The following is a 13,265-nucleotide window of genomic DNA, read 5'->3' on the forward strand; positions in this document are numbered from 1 at the left end:
ACATGTGTATTAGTATACATTGTGTGAGTGTGCATGTGTGTGTGCTTGTGTGAGTTACTAGTTCACATGCTTGTGTGCAAGTACACAATGTGTGGATACATGTGATGTAGTTATGGTAGTTGTGTGAAGTGGGGACAGAGGCCAGAGTGTGTGTGTGTGCACAATTGTGCATGTCTGTGTGCACATGTGAGTGTGTAATTGTGCGTATGGATGCACAATTACATGTGCACATGTGTGAATATATGCATCTGTGTACTGTGTGTGAGTGCACGTGTGTGTAAGTATATATTGGGTGAGTATGCGTGCATGTGTGCTTGTGTGAGTTACTAGTGCACATGCTTGTGTACAAGTGTACAGTGTGTACATACATATGATGAAGTTATGGTAGTGGTGTGAAGTGGGGAGAGAGGCCAGAGTGTGTGTGTGTGTGTGTATGTGTATGCAGGTGTACCGTGTGAGTGCGTACCATGTGAGTGTACATGCATGTGTGCTTGTGTGAATTGCTGCTGTTCTCATGAGTGTGTGCATACATGCTTGTGTGCGTGCATACACACACATCTGTGACTGTGTGTGCATGTGCGCACGCATGTTCTGAAGCCACGGCAGCACCGCCAGGCTAGGGATGGGGCAGCAGAGCCCGGCGTGCCCTGCCTGCCATGGGGTGTCAGCGGCTGGGCTCTCCTGCAGGGCTCTGCGCGTGCGGAAGAAGACGGGAGGCGAGAAGATGCCGGTGCAGATGGTCGGGGACATCGTGGCGGCCGAGCTCTCCCACATGCAGGCTTACATCCGGTTCTGCAGCTGCCAGCTGAATGGAGCAGCCCTGCTGCAGCAGAAGACTGATGAGGATGCCGAGTTCAAAGAGTTCCTGAAGGTAACACTCCCTGGGGGGCTGGCCCCGCCCCCACCCCTGCCCCGGTCTCTCAGCTGAGCACCTGCCCCAGAGCTCAGTGAATGCCATGAGACCCTATGGAGACCACCCACAGACATAGCCTTCCTTTGGCCTCCCCAAACACACCCAGCAAAACTCAGCTTGGCTAACGTGGGCCCGAAGAAGCCATGGGCTGAAGGGCCCACCTCCTCCCCCAAGGCTCGGACCCCTGGCCCAGTACTCCCTTCAATAAAAAGGCCCAAAAGATTTGGAAGACAAGACCATCAGTGATGCAGGAAATTAACTGGCATCTCACACGGTTCAGAAGAAAGGGGGACGAGGTCAGGCAACCAAGTAGAGAGACTCCACAGACTGCCAGGGAGGGTGCTAGAACTCAGATTACTGCAGGGCCCAACCCTGCTCTTTGAGCTTAAGGGTGAAAGACAAGACAGGCGCTTCTGGGCGTGGTCACTGCGACAGGAAGGAAATGGCAAATCAGAAGCAGCCATGAGCCAAGGCTGGCTAGCAAAGCTAGCCTGAGGGTCCTCAGCAAGGGTCTCTCCCTGGTGAGGGGAGGGCAGAGAGGGCCTCACCCAGAAGGACCCAACAAAAGTGGCAGATGCTGAGACCCAAGGAGGCTGAAAGCCATCCACTGCCTTTGGTGAACTCAAGGCCTGGCATCCTCGAGACCCGAAGGACAGGCAAGCGTGATGGCTGAGCCCCTCCCAGCGGGCCTCGGAGGGTTCCTGAGGGTGGTGGAGACACCACACAATAGGAGAAGGGCAGAATTTTCTCACAAAGGGGAGTCGGGGGAGAGGAAGGGAAGGGGAGCCCTTTGAACTCTAGGCCAGAGGGCTGGATTTGGATACCTAGCAACATTCTAGCTGCAGCGCTTAGCAAACCTGTAGAAAGGGAAGCCATGGTCTCAGAGAGCCGGCCTGGCTCCAGCGACTCACCTGCTAAAAAATGTACCTGTTGACGTGGAAGAGGCGATGGGAGGGTAGCTGGGTGGCTTCAGAACCCAAGGAGGAGTCAGTCATTCACAGTCCGGTGTCTGCAAGGGGCTCGTGCGTTGGGCTGCGGTGCCTGGTCGTTGTTCACTGCTCTCCCGCTTTATGAGGTGACCCTGTGAGAGAGGCCAAAGGCCTGCGGGTTCAGGTTCAAAGAGACCTGGAGATCCCACAGGCTGATTGAGATCTTGAACAGCTTCCGCAAAGTCACGGGCCATAAAGTCAGCAGACGGAAATCAGTAACATCTCTACAGTAATAACAAAATCCAGGAGGCAGTAACAAAAGGGAAATGCTAGTCCAGAGAAACACAACATGCATCAAGTGTCTGGGGCAGTCAGGCAGCACGGTGGAACTCAGTAAAACAGGAACAGAATTGATTTGATAAAACAGAGACATCCAGGGAGATGACGAAGGAGAGACAGCACTTCCAAACCTCGGACCGCGTGATAGAGCAGCAGTCACCTACACCGTCCAGTCTTGGCTAACAATTAGGAAGACAGACTCATGGAATGCAGTAACCATGACGCCGTCGTCTTCCTCGCCAGCATTTATTCAGCCCCTGGACACTTGTAAAGTGCTGAACATCGGCTGCCTCATTTAATCCTGTGAGGCAGATCAACTTCTAAATAAAGAACTGTTCACAATCTACAAAGAGGACTCTCACCTCACAGAGAATCAGCCAAGAAGATGAGCAGATTTCAAAAGAAGCACAAATTAGAGTCACCAGATGGGAGAGAGGGGAAGTTTTTCTAACATTTAGTTCACTGAAATGAATTAGGAAACTGGAATGACCCGACCACCTAATGGCAGGAGTGGGCTGGGAGACTCTGAATCGATGAGTGGACCCCTCCCCCCAGCAAGGCTGGCCTCCACCCCCCCACCCCCCAGCGCTCTCGGGGTTCTCTGCAAGGTTAGAGTTTCTCTCTAATGCTTTTGACTCATTCAGCCCTCATTCTAGGTAGGTTCTCTGCCACTAATGACTAGCACCGCAGGTCCATTGAATTAATTAGTATCGGTTTTACAAGGGGACATTTACATTAAAAACACAGCAGTAAGAACAGCACAGGCTTTCTCCCCTTTACCAGCTCGGTCTCTGGTGAGACCTTTTTCTACATGGCACTGACACCCCCCTCCCCCAGTTCGCATCCAAATTCAGCCTCACCGTCAGACAGCTCCTTGTCTTCGCTGCTGCTGGGCTGGGTCCACACGGTCACTACCAGGCCTCGTGACCTTTCGGTTCTCACAAGGCCGTGGCCTTCAGTCTCCTTCACCTAAAATAAAAGAGCAAAGAAGCAAAGCCCACGTCCACAGGTGACACGCTGGCCTCCCCAGGAGAAAGGCCTCTCCTCTTAGAGCATCCTCCTCCCCAGACACTGAGAGCCGGAACAAAGTCCCAAGAAGAGGATGGCCAAGATGCCCCTCAGTACCACCGGTTCCAGTTCTGTGACTGCCCATGTGGTCAGCCAGCCAGGTCCAGGGCCCTTCCCTTCCATCGTGCTGCTGCCCTCAGAGGAGGGCTCCCAAGAATGGCCACGTGGGGCAGGGCACCAGCTGCTGCCCTGCGCATCCTGGAGACGACGGCTCAGGGGCCGGTTGCTGTCCCGCTCTCCTCTCTGCGCTGGGCAGGATGGGTGCGCTGCCACCTCGGCCCCAGGCCCAGGTGTTATCACTGTTCATCGGTCTCAGTCCAGGGGCCAGTGTGGTTTTTTTCTCTGCTGGAGACCCAAACCCTGGCAGGGACATCCGAGGGTGGTAGCTGTGCCTGGCAGGAGCTCTGCCTCAGCCCATCACCTCCTGTCTTTGCTCTGTGATCTCTCCTAGAGACTGGCCCGAGACCCTCGGTGCCAGGGCATGCCACTGTCCAGCTTCCTGCTGAAGCCCATGCAGAGGATCACACGCTACCCACTGCTCATCAAGAATGTAAGTCCTTGAGGAGTGGAGGGGCAGGGGGGAGTAGTCCAGCGGCCAGGCCCCTTCCAGACCCACAGGAAGGGGAGGGGAGAGGAGAGTGGCCGCACCAGGGGCGCTGAGCCTGTAAGAGCCTCCTCCAGAGGGTGCAGAGTCCAGCAGGGAGCCTCTAGGCGTGGGCCCTTCCTGCACTGAACTGCCTGGCGGTCCTGTCCCTAGATCCTGGAGAATACCCCAGAAAGCCACGTGGACCACTCCTCCCTGAAGCTCGCCCTGGAGCGGGCCGAAGAGCTTTGTTCCCAGGTCAACGAAGGGGTCCGCGAGAAAGAGAACTCGGACCGCCTGGAGTGGATCCAGGCTCACGTCCAGTGTGACGGCCTTGCCGAGGTAAGGGAGGGGCTCCTGGGGCCGGCGGGGGGCCCGGAAACTCCCCTGCTGGCTCAGGGGAGCCAGGACCACCTGACCTGAGCCGTGCTAGCTCCCGAGGTCGCAAACAGGCTGAGCCTGCCGTCCCGGAGGCAGTAGGGAGTCATGGCAGGTATTTGAGCAGGGGGCTCGTGCGTTAAAGATGATTTGGGAAATTGGAGGCTGGTGGAAAGGCATCGCACGATCTAGACGAAACGAGACCCTGGTGAGCCTAGCGGGGTGGATGAGAGATGCCGCGGAGGCTGAAGTGGTGCGGTCCCACAGCTGAATGGATGAGCTAGGGAACAGAGCCGGAAACAGAGGAGGGCCGGGTGTCCATGGGGGGGGGGCGTCTGCACAGAGGCGGGGTTGGAGCCCAGCCCCGCAGAGGAGGTGATGGCCTCCGCCCACGGTCAAGGGGTACTGTATCAGGGACCATGGGGAAAGGAGACGCCAGTGTCAGCAGACCTGCAGAACAGGAGGAAGGTGGTCCACATGGACAGGGTCCAGGCCAGGAGCAGAGGCGAAGCCTGGGGGCCACTGGGGGGGGCCGGGGAAGGGGCCAGGCCTCCAGTTTGGGGGAGGGGCATGTGTAGGCCCACCCCTCCCCACAGGAGGAGCCAGTGGGTACCGAGAATTCTCGTCCCTGTTTGCAGCCGCCAGAGCGCTCCAGCAGCAATGACCTGTCACGATGGGTGTTTCTGCTGATCAGTAGTGATTTCTGGTCGCTGTTGTTATTGATGAGCAGATAATAATCGTTCTAATGGAGCATGTGAGGTTTGGGAGCGCTTCACAACTAGCACGTTTGGGCCCCCGGGAGACAGGTGCAGCTGGGGAGTAAGTGTCTGAGATGTGGTCCCGATTCCTGGCCAGCACTGGGGCCCCGTAGCCGCTGCGCCCGGAGGTGTCGGGGTCAGCCGGGGTCAGCCAGGCTTGGGGCCCCGCAGAGCCGTCTGAACCGTGGGGGCCTGCGGGAGGAGAGCCTGGTCAGAGCCCTGCGGAGGGAGGGCCCGGTGGCCAGTTGTCCTCTGCCCCTGGGTCCTGACGGCAGTGGAGGGGGATGGACGGTGCAGCAGCCAGGTCCCATCGCCAGAGTCACCGCCTGTCTCTCTTGAAGCAACTGGTCTTTAACTCGCTCACCAACTGCCTGGGCCCTCGGAAGCTGCTGCACAGCGGGAGGCTGTACAAGGCCAAGAGCAACAAGGAGCTCTTCGGCTTCCTCTTCACGGACTTCCTGCTGATGACCCACGCCGCCAGGCCCTTCCCGGCTGCCTCGGGCCCCGAGAAGCTCTTCAGCGCCAAGTCCAGCACCCAGTTCAAGATGTACAAGACGGTGAGTGCGGCCAGAGCTGCGGGGCAGCCCAGCGGGCGTGGCTGGCCTTTGCCGCCCGCTCACCCGCCTGCCTCCCCCCAGCCCATCTTCCTGAATGAGGTCTTGGTGAAGCTGCCCACAGACCCTTCGAGCGACGAGCCCATCTTCCACATCTCCCACATTGACCGCGTTTACACTCTCCGAGTGGACAACATCAATGAGAGGTCAGAACCACCCTGCCCTGGGGCCCTCCACTCTCTGTGTCCTTCTGTTCATGCATCTGCTGACTCTGTCCATCTGTCTACCCATCTGTCCATCTCTTATCCACATGGCTCCATCTGTCTCTCCATATGTTCATTTATCCATCAGTCTGTCTGTCTGTCCATCTCTCCATCCGTTTATCCCTCTCCCTCTCCATCCACATAGCTCCATTTGTCTGTCCATCCATTTACCCAGCCATCTGACTCTGTCCATCTCCCCGTCTCTCCAGCCCCAGAGCTCCATCTGTCTGTCCATATGTCCATTTATCCATCTGTCTGTCTGTCCATCTCTCCATCTGTTTATCCCTCTCTCTGTCCATTCACATAGCTCCATCTGTCTGTCCATCCAACTGTCTGTCCCTCCCTCTATCCATCTCTCTACCTGTCTGTCCATCTCTTGTCCACATAGGTCCTTCTGTCTATCTCTCTACCCGTCTGCCCATCTCTTATCCACATAACTCCATCTGTCTGTCTGTATGTGTTAACCTTGTGTCTCTGTCTATCTGTCTTTCTGTTCGTCTGCCTATCCTTCTGTTTCTCATCATACATTTATCAGTTCCAGTATCTGCATCTGCTTTTTCCAAAGTCCAACAGCTAGGTGGCGCCATAGAGCACACAGCAAACACACAGGCCTGGAGTCCCAAGGACCCGAGTTCAAATCCTGTCCCAAATTTTCACTAGTTCTTTGACTCTGGGCATGTCCCTTCATTTCTGTCTGCCTCAGTTTCCTTATCTGTCAAATGGGGATCATACAAGCCCCTGCCTCCCGGGGTTGTTGTGAGGATCTAATGAGATACCATTTATAACGTGCTCAGCTCAGTGCCTGGCACACAGTAGGCGCTCCATAAATGCTCATCCTCTCCCCTAGCACCCAGAGCTACCTGAGTTCCATGGGCATGCCTTGTGGTGTCACAGGGCAAATAGAAAGGGGGCTCAAGCTCAGGAGAGAGACGGGGCCGTGGTGTTTGAGGGAAGCCTGCAGTTGTCTGTTGTCAAGCGCACACGAGCATCTCCCTGTGCCACACCCAAGCATCCACATGGCTCCAGGAGGTCTGCTTCCCTCAACGTCTCGGGAGATTAGAGGTCAGGGCTATTTACAGATGAGGAAACTGAAGCACAGAATAAGGGAGGGACTTGTCTGGGGTTGAACCCAGATCTTCTGGTCCAGTCCAGGGCTCTGCTCCCTGCCCCGCTAGACACGAAAAGGCATCTGAGGAGAGAGGCATGGATGCCACCTGTAGGAGATCAGCAGGTGGTGACCCAGAGCTCAAGGGCAGAGATGAGAAGACTGAGGCCCTCTGCTGTGCTGAGGCTGGGTGCCAGCCTCTAGCTCCTTGGCCAGAGGGGATCTCGGCCTGGGAGGCCAGTGAGCGCTGGCTTAAGAAGGGGGGAGGTCCCTCAGCAGGCCTCACATCCTACCCTCTGCTCTGTGTCTGAGGGGCCTTCGGAGGCCCTCCCAGGGCAGGCGTTGCAAACACGGGTCACCAGAGGTTCGAGGAGTGGACGTTTGCTGTGAATCCCCGTGGGGATACGCATTCATTGGGGAGAGGCGCTCAGCCCTCTGTTCCTCTCAGGCTGACCAACCCCAGGGCCCGAGCTGCCCTGCTCAGGGGCTAACCTCAGCTACCTGCACACACCCAGGGGTCCCTGCCAGAGTTGGGTGATGATGGGGGAGGGGGCCTTGTTCCCAGGAGGTCGGGCACCAAGGACCTTAGGTGGAGGCAGGAGGGGATGCTATTTGTGGATAGCTGTTGAAAGAAATGGGGGAATCGGGCTGCTGGGCTGGGAGGCAGGTTGGGCCCCCGGGCAGTGACCACCTGCCTGAGCTTGGGCCTCTAATCCCCAGGACAGCTTGGGTTCAGAAGATCAAAGGGGCTTCGGAGCAGTACATCGAGACAGAGAAGAAGAGGAGGGAGAAGGCCTACCAAGGTAGTGGGTGGGGGTGTCTGCACATCACCTCTGGCCTTGGGCAGCTTCCACTCCCTGGGGGGAGCTCCAGGGGCACCAAGAAAATGCCTCTGCAGCTGGGGCGGGGGAGGCGGAAAACATCCCCTGCAGGGGCTGCGCACAAGCTGGGGTTGGAAGGAGATGGGAGGCAGAGGCAGACTGGGGCAGTCTGGGGAGACGGGGTGGGTGGGCATAGGTGAGCTGGGGGGACCTGGGGCAGGGCCCTGCCTGGGGGCAGAAGGGGGCAGAGGTGGGCTGAGGGGACCTAGGGTGGGGAGTCCCTCAGGGCAGAGGCAGGCTGGGGGGATACTGGGGGTCCTTGGGGCAGGGGGCAGCTGCTGTGAGTCTGGCCTAGCAGAGGGATTCAGGGAGGAGGGCGATGTGACTAGGTGGTAAAGGACTCCAGACCCAAAGAGAAGAGTTTCTCTTTTCACCTCCAGAGCATCAGGCTCCCTCCACCTTCCAGCTCATCTCCCACCTTCATGCATTTGTACAGGCCTGGCCAGCTCCCTCCTCAGGTTACTGTGGATTGACCTGTGTGTCTCTGTTTCATCCCCCCAGGGGAGACGGTGTCCCAATTAGTGTCTCCCCAGCACCTGTCCAGTGAGCCACAAGCAGGAATAGTGACCTCAGAAGGAAGGGGAGGTGTGAGAGCTCATCGGGGTGCTGTGGTTTGAGGGGCTGCCAGGGCATGGAGGAGGAGGTCAGAAGGAGTACTCAGTGAGCTGAGCTCAGGCAGGAGCGAATGTCCAGGGAAGGAGAGGTCAGGGTCAGGAGGAGGGCAGGGACCAGGACAGAGGGCGGCAGGGACCAGGACAGGGGGCAGCAGGAGCCATCAGAACGGGCGGGTAACCTCTTGGGGTGTGAGGTTTAGAACAGCAGATACCCAAGTCCTTTTGGGGGAATGGGGATTGACTGGGGGCCAGGGAAAGAAGGAACAAAAGCTTTTATTAGGCACCTACTGTGTGCCGGGCATGGTAGTGAGCACTGAAGACACATATGGGGTGAAGACAGTTCCTGCCGTCCCTCAAACTGCTGAGGTCCTGCTGGGGGAGGACCATGCATCACGGGGACCTGGGCACGGTGACCTGGAGGCCTGTTCTGAGCAGGAGCAGAGGGGAAGGGGTCAGCCCTTGTGTCTCTCACCATCTTCCTCTCGTGCTCTCACACGGGGACCTTGGGTATTGTCGGAGATGCGTCCCCCGCTCCTCACCTCCCAGGTCCTCATCCCCATGACCCCCTCCGCATTCCCTCTTCCTCCTGTCTGGCCATGACCATATTCCAATTCCCTCTGACCTATTCTCAGCTCCTCACTGAGACCCCTCCCCGCTCCGTCCTTTCTCAGGCCGTGACTGCCCAATCTGACTTCATTCTGACTTCACCTCATCTTGACTCTCCCCCACACCCTCTTGTCTTGGCACCTCCCCCATTACTGCCTGGTCCCTCTTCTCCCACCCCGCTGGCCATCACGCCGTCTTCTCTTCCTTTAGTCTCTACCTGGGCCCTCCTGTCTTCTCCAGCCTGGTGGCCTCACTTCTTTTTCATCTCCAGACTGTCCCTGTCTCCTGGGCGCTGCTCTGTTGCCCACGCACATGCGCGCACTCACACACACATGCACGCATGTGCACATACGTGCCAAGGCTCCCCCACCCTCCACCCCTGGAGTCCCCTCTTGTCCTGAGGCGCCTAAGGCCGCCTGCGCTCTGCCTTCACCCCCTCCTCACCCTTTGCATCCATGCTTGTGACAACCCCCACCCTGCACCTGACACCATCCACAGCTGTCGATGGCTTATTCCGTCATCAGCTCTTGGCCTTTCCCACCAGCCAGTGTCCTCTGCCCGCTTGGCCACTGTCTCCCACTCTCCTGGTTCTTCTCTTCTCTGCCTCCAGTGGGGGTGCGCGCCCTGAGCCCCCCACCCCGGTGTGTGCCAGGGACACCGCAAACCCGGCCTCATTCTTCCCCCCAGATCCAGCCCTTGGCCAAATGTCTCTCTTTCTGCCAGGACGGGCGCCTGTGAGTGCACATTGGTGTCACCCTGCCTCATGTCAGATCTCATTTCCACCTCCCCACCCATGCTCTCATCTCACGGCCGCCAGCTGCCTCCACCGCCTCTCGCCTGGCGCACTGCAGCGGCCTCCTCATTGGTCCCCCGGCCTCTGGCTTCTGTCCACTCCAGGCTACTCTACACACTCTGGCCCAAGGGGCTTTCTCATGTCTCAGGCCTGTGCCCATGTGACTGTCCCACTCAACGCACTCCAATATCTGCACTCGGGCTTAGCTTTGGGAGCCCTTCATGATGTGGCCCCAGCCTAGCTTGGGGACCTCCCTCCCACACCCAGTGATGCTGCTTAAACGGATACTCGGGGCTCCCACCTCCATGCCTTTGCCCTGGTTGTGTCTCCCTCCTCTGCCTCCCAGAATCCCTCTCTTCCTTCAGGATGCAGCTCAAGCCCCACCTTCTCTAGGAAGACTTTCCTGATGTGCCTTCTCCCAAGCCTTCAGTGTGAATGTATTAGTATTGATTCTCTTTCTGTTCGTGTCTGGAAGCTCCTTTCTGTTGGCTTCTCTGTGCTCTCACCCCCAGGACCCAGCACATAGTAGGTGCTTGAGAAACACTTTTGGACTGACTGGCCAATACTTAGAGGAGGGCAGGAGACCGGGGCAGGCGAACCTCTGTCCTCATCCCCCCAATTCATGTGGGGGGCCGTGCAGCCGCCTGAGGGGCCGCCCCCACTCCGGGGGCCTCCTGTCAAGCCGGCCACCTCTGCTTCTTTGCAGCACGATCACAGAAGTCCTCTGGCATCGGGCGGCTCATGGTCCACGTCATTGAGGCGTCGGAGCTCAAAGCCTGCAAGCCCAATGGTGAGCGCTGAGCTCCTGGGCCCCCACGGGCGTGGTGGAGGGGCGTGCCTGGCTCAGTCACCCGCGGTCCAGCCAGGCTCAGTCACCCGCGGTCCAGCCAGCTCGCTCGCCCTCAGTCCAGGCTCCTGTCCATCTCGTCTTTGTCCTTGGCAGGTAAAAGCAATCCCTACTGCGAGGTCAGCCTGGGCTCTCAGAGCTTCACGACTCGGACGCTGCAGGACACCCTGAGCCCCAAGTGGAACTTCAACTGTCAGTTCTTCATCAAAGACCTGTATCAAGACGTGCTCTGCCTGACTCTGTTTGACCGGGACCAGTTCTCCCCAGATGGTGGGCGGGGGGCTGAGATGGAGTTGGGGGGCTGAGACGTTGGGGGTCTGGAGGGCCGAGGCAGTGGAGGCAGAGTCAGGGATCGGGGGCTGAGACACTGGGGGGCCGAAGCAGTGGGGGACAGAGTGGGGAAGGGCTCGGAAAGGCTGGCCATGACCACCTGGGTGGGGACGCTTTGGGACTCGCCGTCATTCGCACGGAGACATAAGGGGCTTTATCATTCTCTTGCCAGATTTCCTGGGTCGAACTGAAATCCCCGTGGCCAAGATTCGGACCGAGCAGGAGAGCAAGGGACCTACCACCCGCCGCCTGCTGCTGCACGAGGTCCCCACAGGGGAGGTGTGGGTCCGCCTGGACCTACAGCTGTTTGAGCAGAAGACGCTGATCTAGGCGCCTGGCTCCCCTGCGTGTGCGCCTCCGGGCTGGGGCGGGTCCCTTGGCAGGGAGACCCCAGGAGTGCAGTTGCCTCTGCTAGGATGCTCTGCTAAGATCAGGTGGTTTTACAGAGAGGAGGGAAACTTGACTTACTTTAAATACTGTGACCTCTAATGATGTGGAAAATATTTTTTGACTTGGTTTTCTTAAGGAGTGTAAATTATTTATGTAAAATGCTTTGGTTTTGCACCTTTCCATAGGATGTGCATCTTAAAGCTTCGTCCTTGCCAACATGTACAAAAAGAGAAAATATATGTTTGTGGACAGAATTCTTGGCAGTCAGGCTGGTGTGATCTGGGAGGAGGGGCTGCAGGAGGGGGGATGGAGGCGGGGGAGGCATGCGGGAAGGCCGGCCTTTTCTCTTCCGGGTGGAGCCGGTCCCCAGGGTTCGGCATGTGGGCTTGAGAGGTGGCTGACCACCAGGCTTGCCATCCCTTCTGCCCCAGGAGCAAGGTCGTGCTGACCTTGGAGGCATCCTTGCCGCCCTCCAGTGGTAAAGTGGCCTGTCTCCCACACTCAGAGATCCACACCAAGTCACAGAATCTGGAAGGGGGCTGACCCTCGGGGGAGACAGCCCCTTCCCCACTGGGATAGCTCTTGTGCCAGGCCAGCTTGACCTTTGGCTCTTGGCTCTGCCCATACCCCTGAGCTTTCTCTTCTCTGTGGTGACCATCCTTCAGTCCAAGCACTTTCCCAGCCTGGTAGCTCTCCTCTGGACATGCCCCTTTATCAGCTGTGGTGCCCAGAGTTTACCGAGTCCTCCTTTGAGACAGAGGGACCATCCCCTCCCCAGGGACAGCTCAAGATCACATTCATTGTTTGGGGGCTGTTATATCTCATTGCTGACTCATGCTGAACTTGTGGTCCCCTAAGACTCCCGGCTCTTCTCCAGACAAACTCTGTCCAAGCTTTTCAAGCCCGAGGGCATCATTCTCCACTGATCCCTGGTAGGCATCATCATCTTAAATGCAGCCAAGGCTCTTGCCATCAGAGTCCTTTGAGGTCCTTATTTGTCATCCAGGCAGTGAGCTTCCCCCCCCAGCCTGGGAAATATACATGGAGACGGGAAAAGAATGCTCCCTCAATTGACACCTGAGAGGAGCCCGGGCTTGGGATCCTCTGGCCTGTCCAGGTGGCGCGAGGCAGCCGCGGGCAGGACCTCTGTCTGTCGTCAATCCAGGCTCCATCTGAGAGCTGTGATGGAGGCGGGGGAAGCCGGGCAGGGTCTGACCAAGCCAGGCTTGGCATGACTCCTGACCCAGAGACTTTGAGGGGGCCCAGAGGCTGGGTTATTATCCCCCTCTGACTGATAAGGAAGCTGCCACAGAAACCTCCAGGAGCTTGGCCAGGGTCGTCCCCAGGCAGCCCAGGTCAGGGGAGCCGCGGGGCAGTAATGCCTCGGTCGGTCATCTCAGGAATATCGCAGGTTCAGGGTCATAGGGGGGCCGGGGCCAGAAACGAGAGAAGGCCCGAGGGCTCGGCTTCAGTCCTGAAGGTCACTCGGGATGGTCTGCTCATAGCCGTCCTCAGGAGCCGGCCGTGCCCCCTCCCGATGCGTGAGCTGTGGTCTCCCCATGAGAGAGTCGGGCCCTGGGGAGGTTGTTCCCAGCACCATGCCTGGTGCCAGATTTCAGCCAAGCAGCAGAGAACGCTTCCAGGGCTGTTCTTGTGAACAAGATGCCGGGACGGAGGCCCGACCAGAGGTAAGTGTTTAACAAAATAAATGCAGAGAGCTGACAGACTGTGAGACCCCACTGGGCTGGACAGCGGCCCACACGTCTGACGACCAGCCTGGGAAAGTCAGGTATGTCCATGTGAAGGGGTGGCCAGGGGCTCTCTGCAGGCTGCACCATTAGGCCAAATCCAGTGAGGTGAAAGTCGGTGAGGATCCATGTAAAACCTCCCTCTAGGGCTCAGAAAGTAGACTTC

At 58.0% G+C, this 13,265-nt stretch overlaps 1 protein-coding gene across 5 annotated transcripts in view; it reads left to right on the forward strand.

The window, feature by feature from the left end:
• ITSN2 (intersectin 2) overlaps positions 1-11,605 on the forward strand; it is a 105,481-nt gene extending 93,876 nt beyond the window's left edge. For 4 of the 5 annotated variants that reach the window (XM_027858014.1, XM_027858012.1, XM_027858013.1 and 1 more), the window contains 9 exons: positions 688-871; positions 3,701-3,799; positions 4,007-4,174; positions 5,310-5,525; positions 5,607-5,728; positions 7,611-7,693; positions 10,491-10,574; positions 10,728-10,901; positions 11,134-11,605. In XM_027858014.1, the coding sequence (XP_027713815.1) occupies positions 688-871; positions 3,701-3,799; positions 4,007-4,174; positions 5,310-5,525; positions 5,607-5,728; positions 7,611-7,693; positions 10,491-10,574; positions 10,728-10,901; positions 11,134-11,291 (1,288 nt within the window). In that variant the 3' untranslated portion in view covers positions 11,292-11,605. Of the gene's footprint in view, positions 1-687; positions 872-3,700; positions 3,800-4,006; positions 4,175-5,309; positions 5,526-5,606; positions 5,729-7,610; positions 7,694-10,490; positions 10,575-10,727; positions 10,902-11,133 lie in introns of those variants that run through there. The other variant, XM_027858016.1, reaches the window with a different exon arrangement.
• Positions 11,606-13,265: the final 1,660 nt, after the last annotated feature.

Source organism: Vombatus ursinus, unplaced genomic scaffold (genome assembly GCF_900497805.2).
Source record: "Vombatus ursinus unplaced genomic scaffold, bare-nosed wombat genome assembly UNPS02012622.1, whole genome shotgun sequence".
NCBI classification, from domain to species: Eukaryota; Metazoa; Chordata; class Mammalia; order Diprotodontia; family Vombatidae; genus Vombatus; species Vombatus ursinus.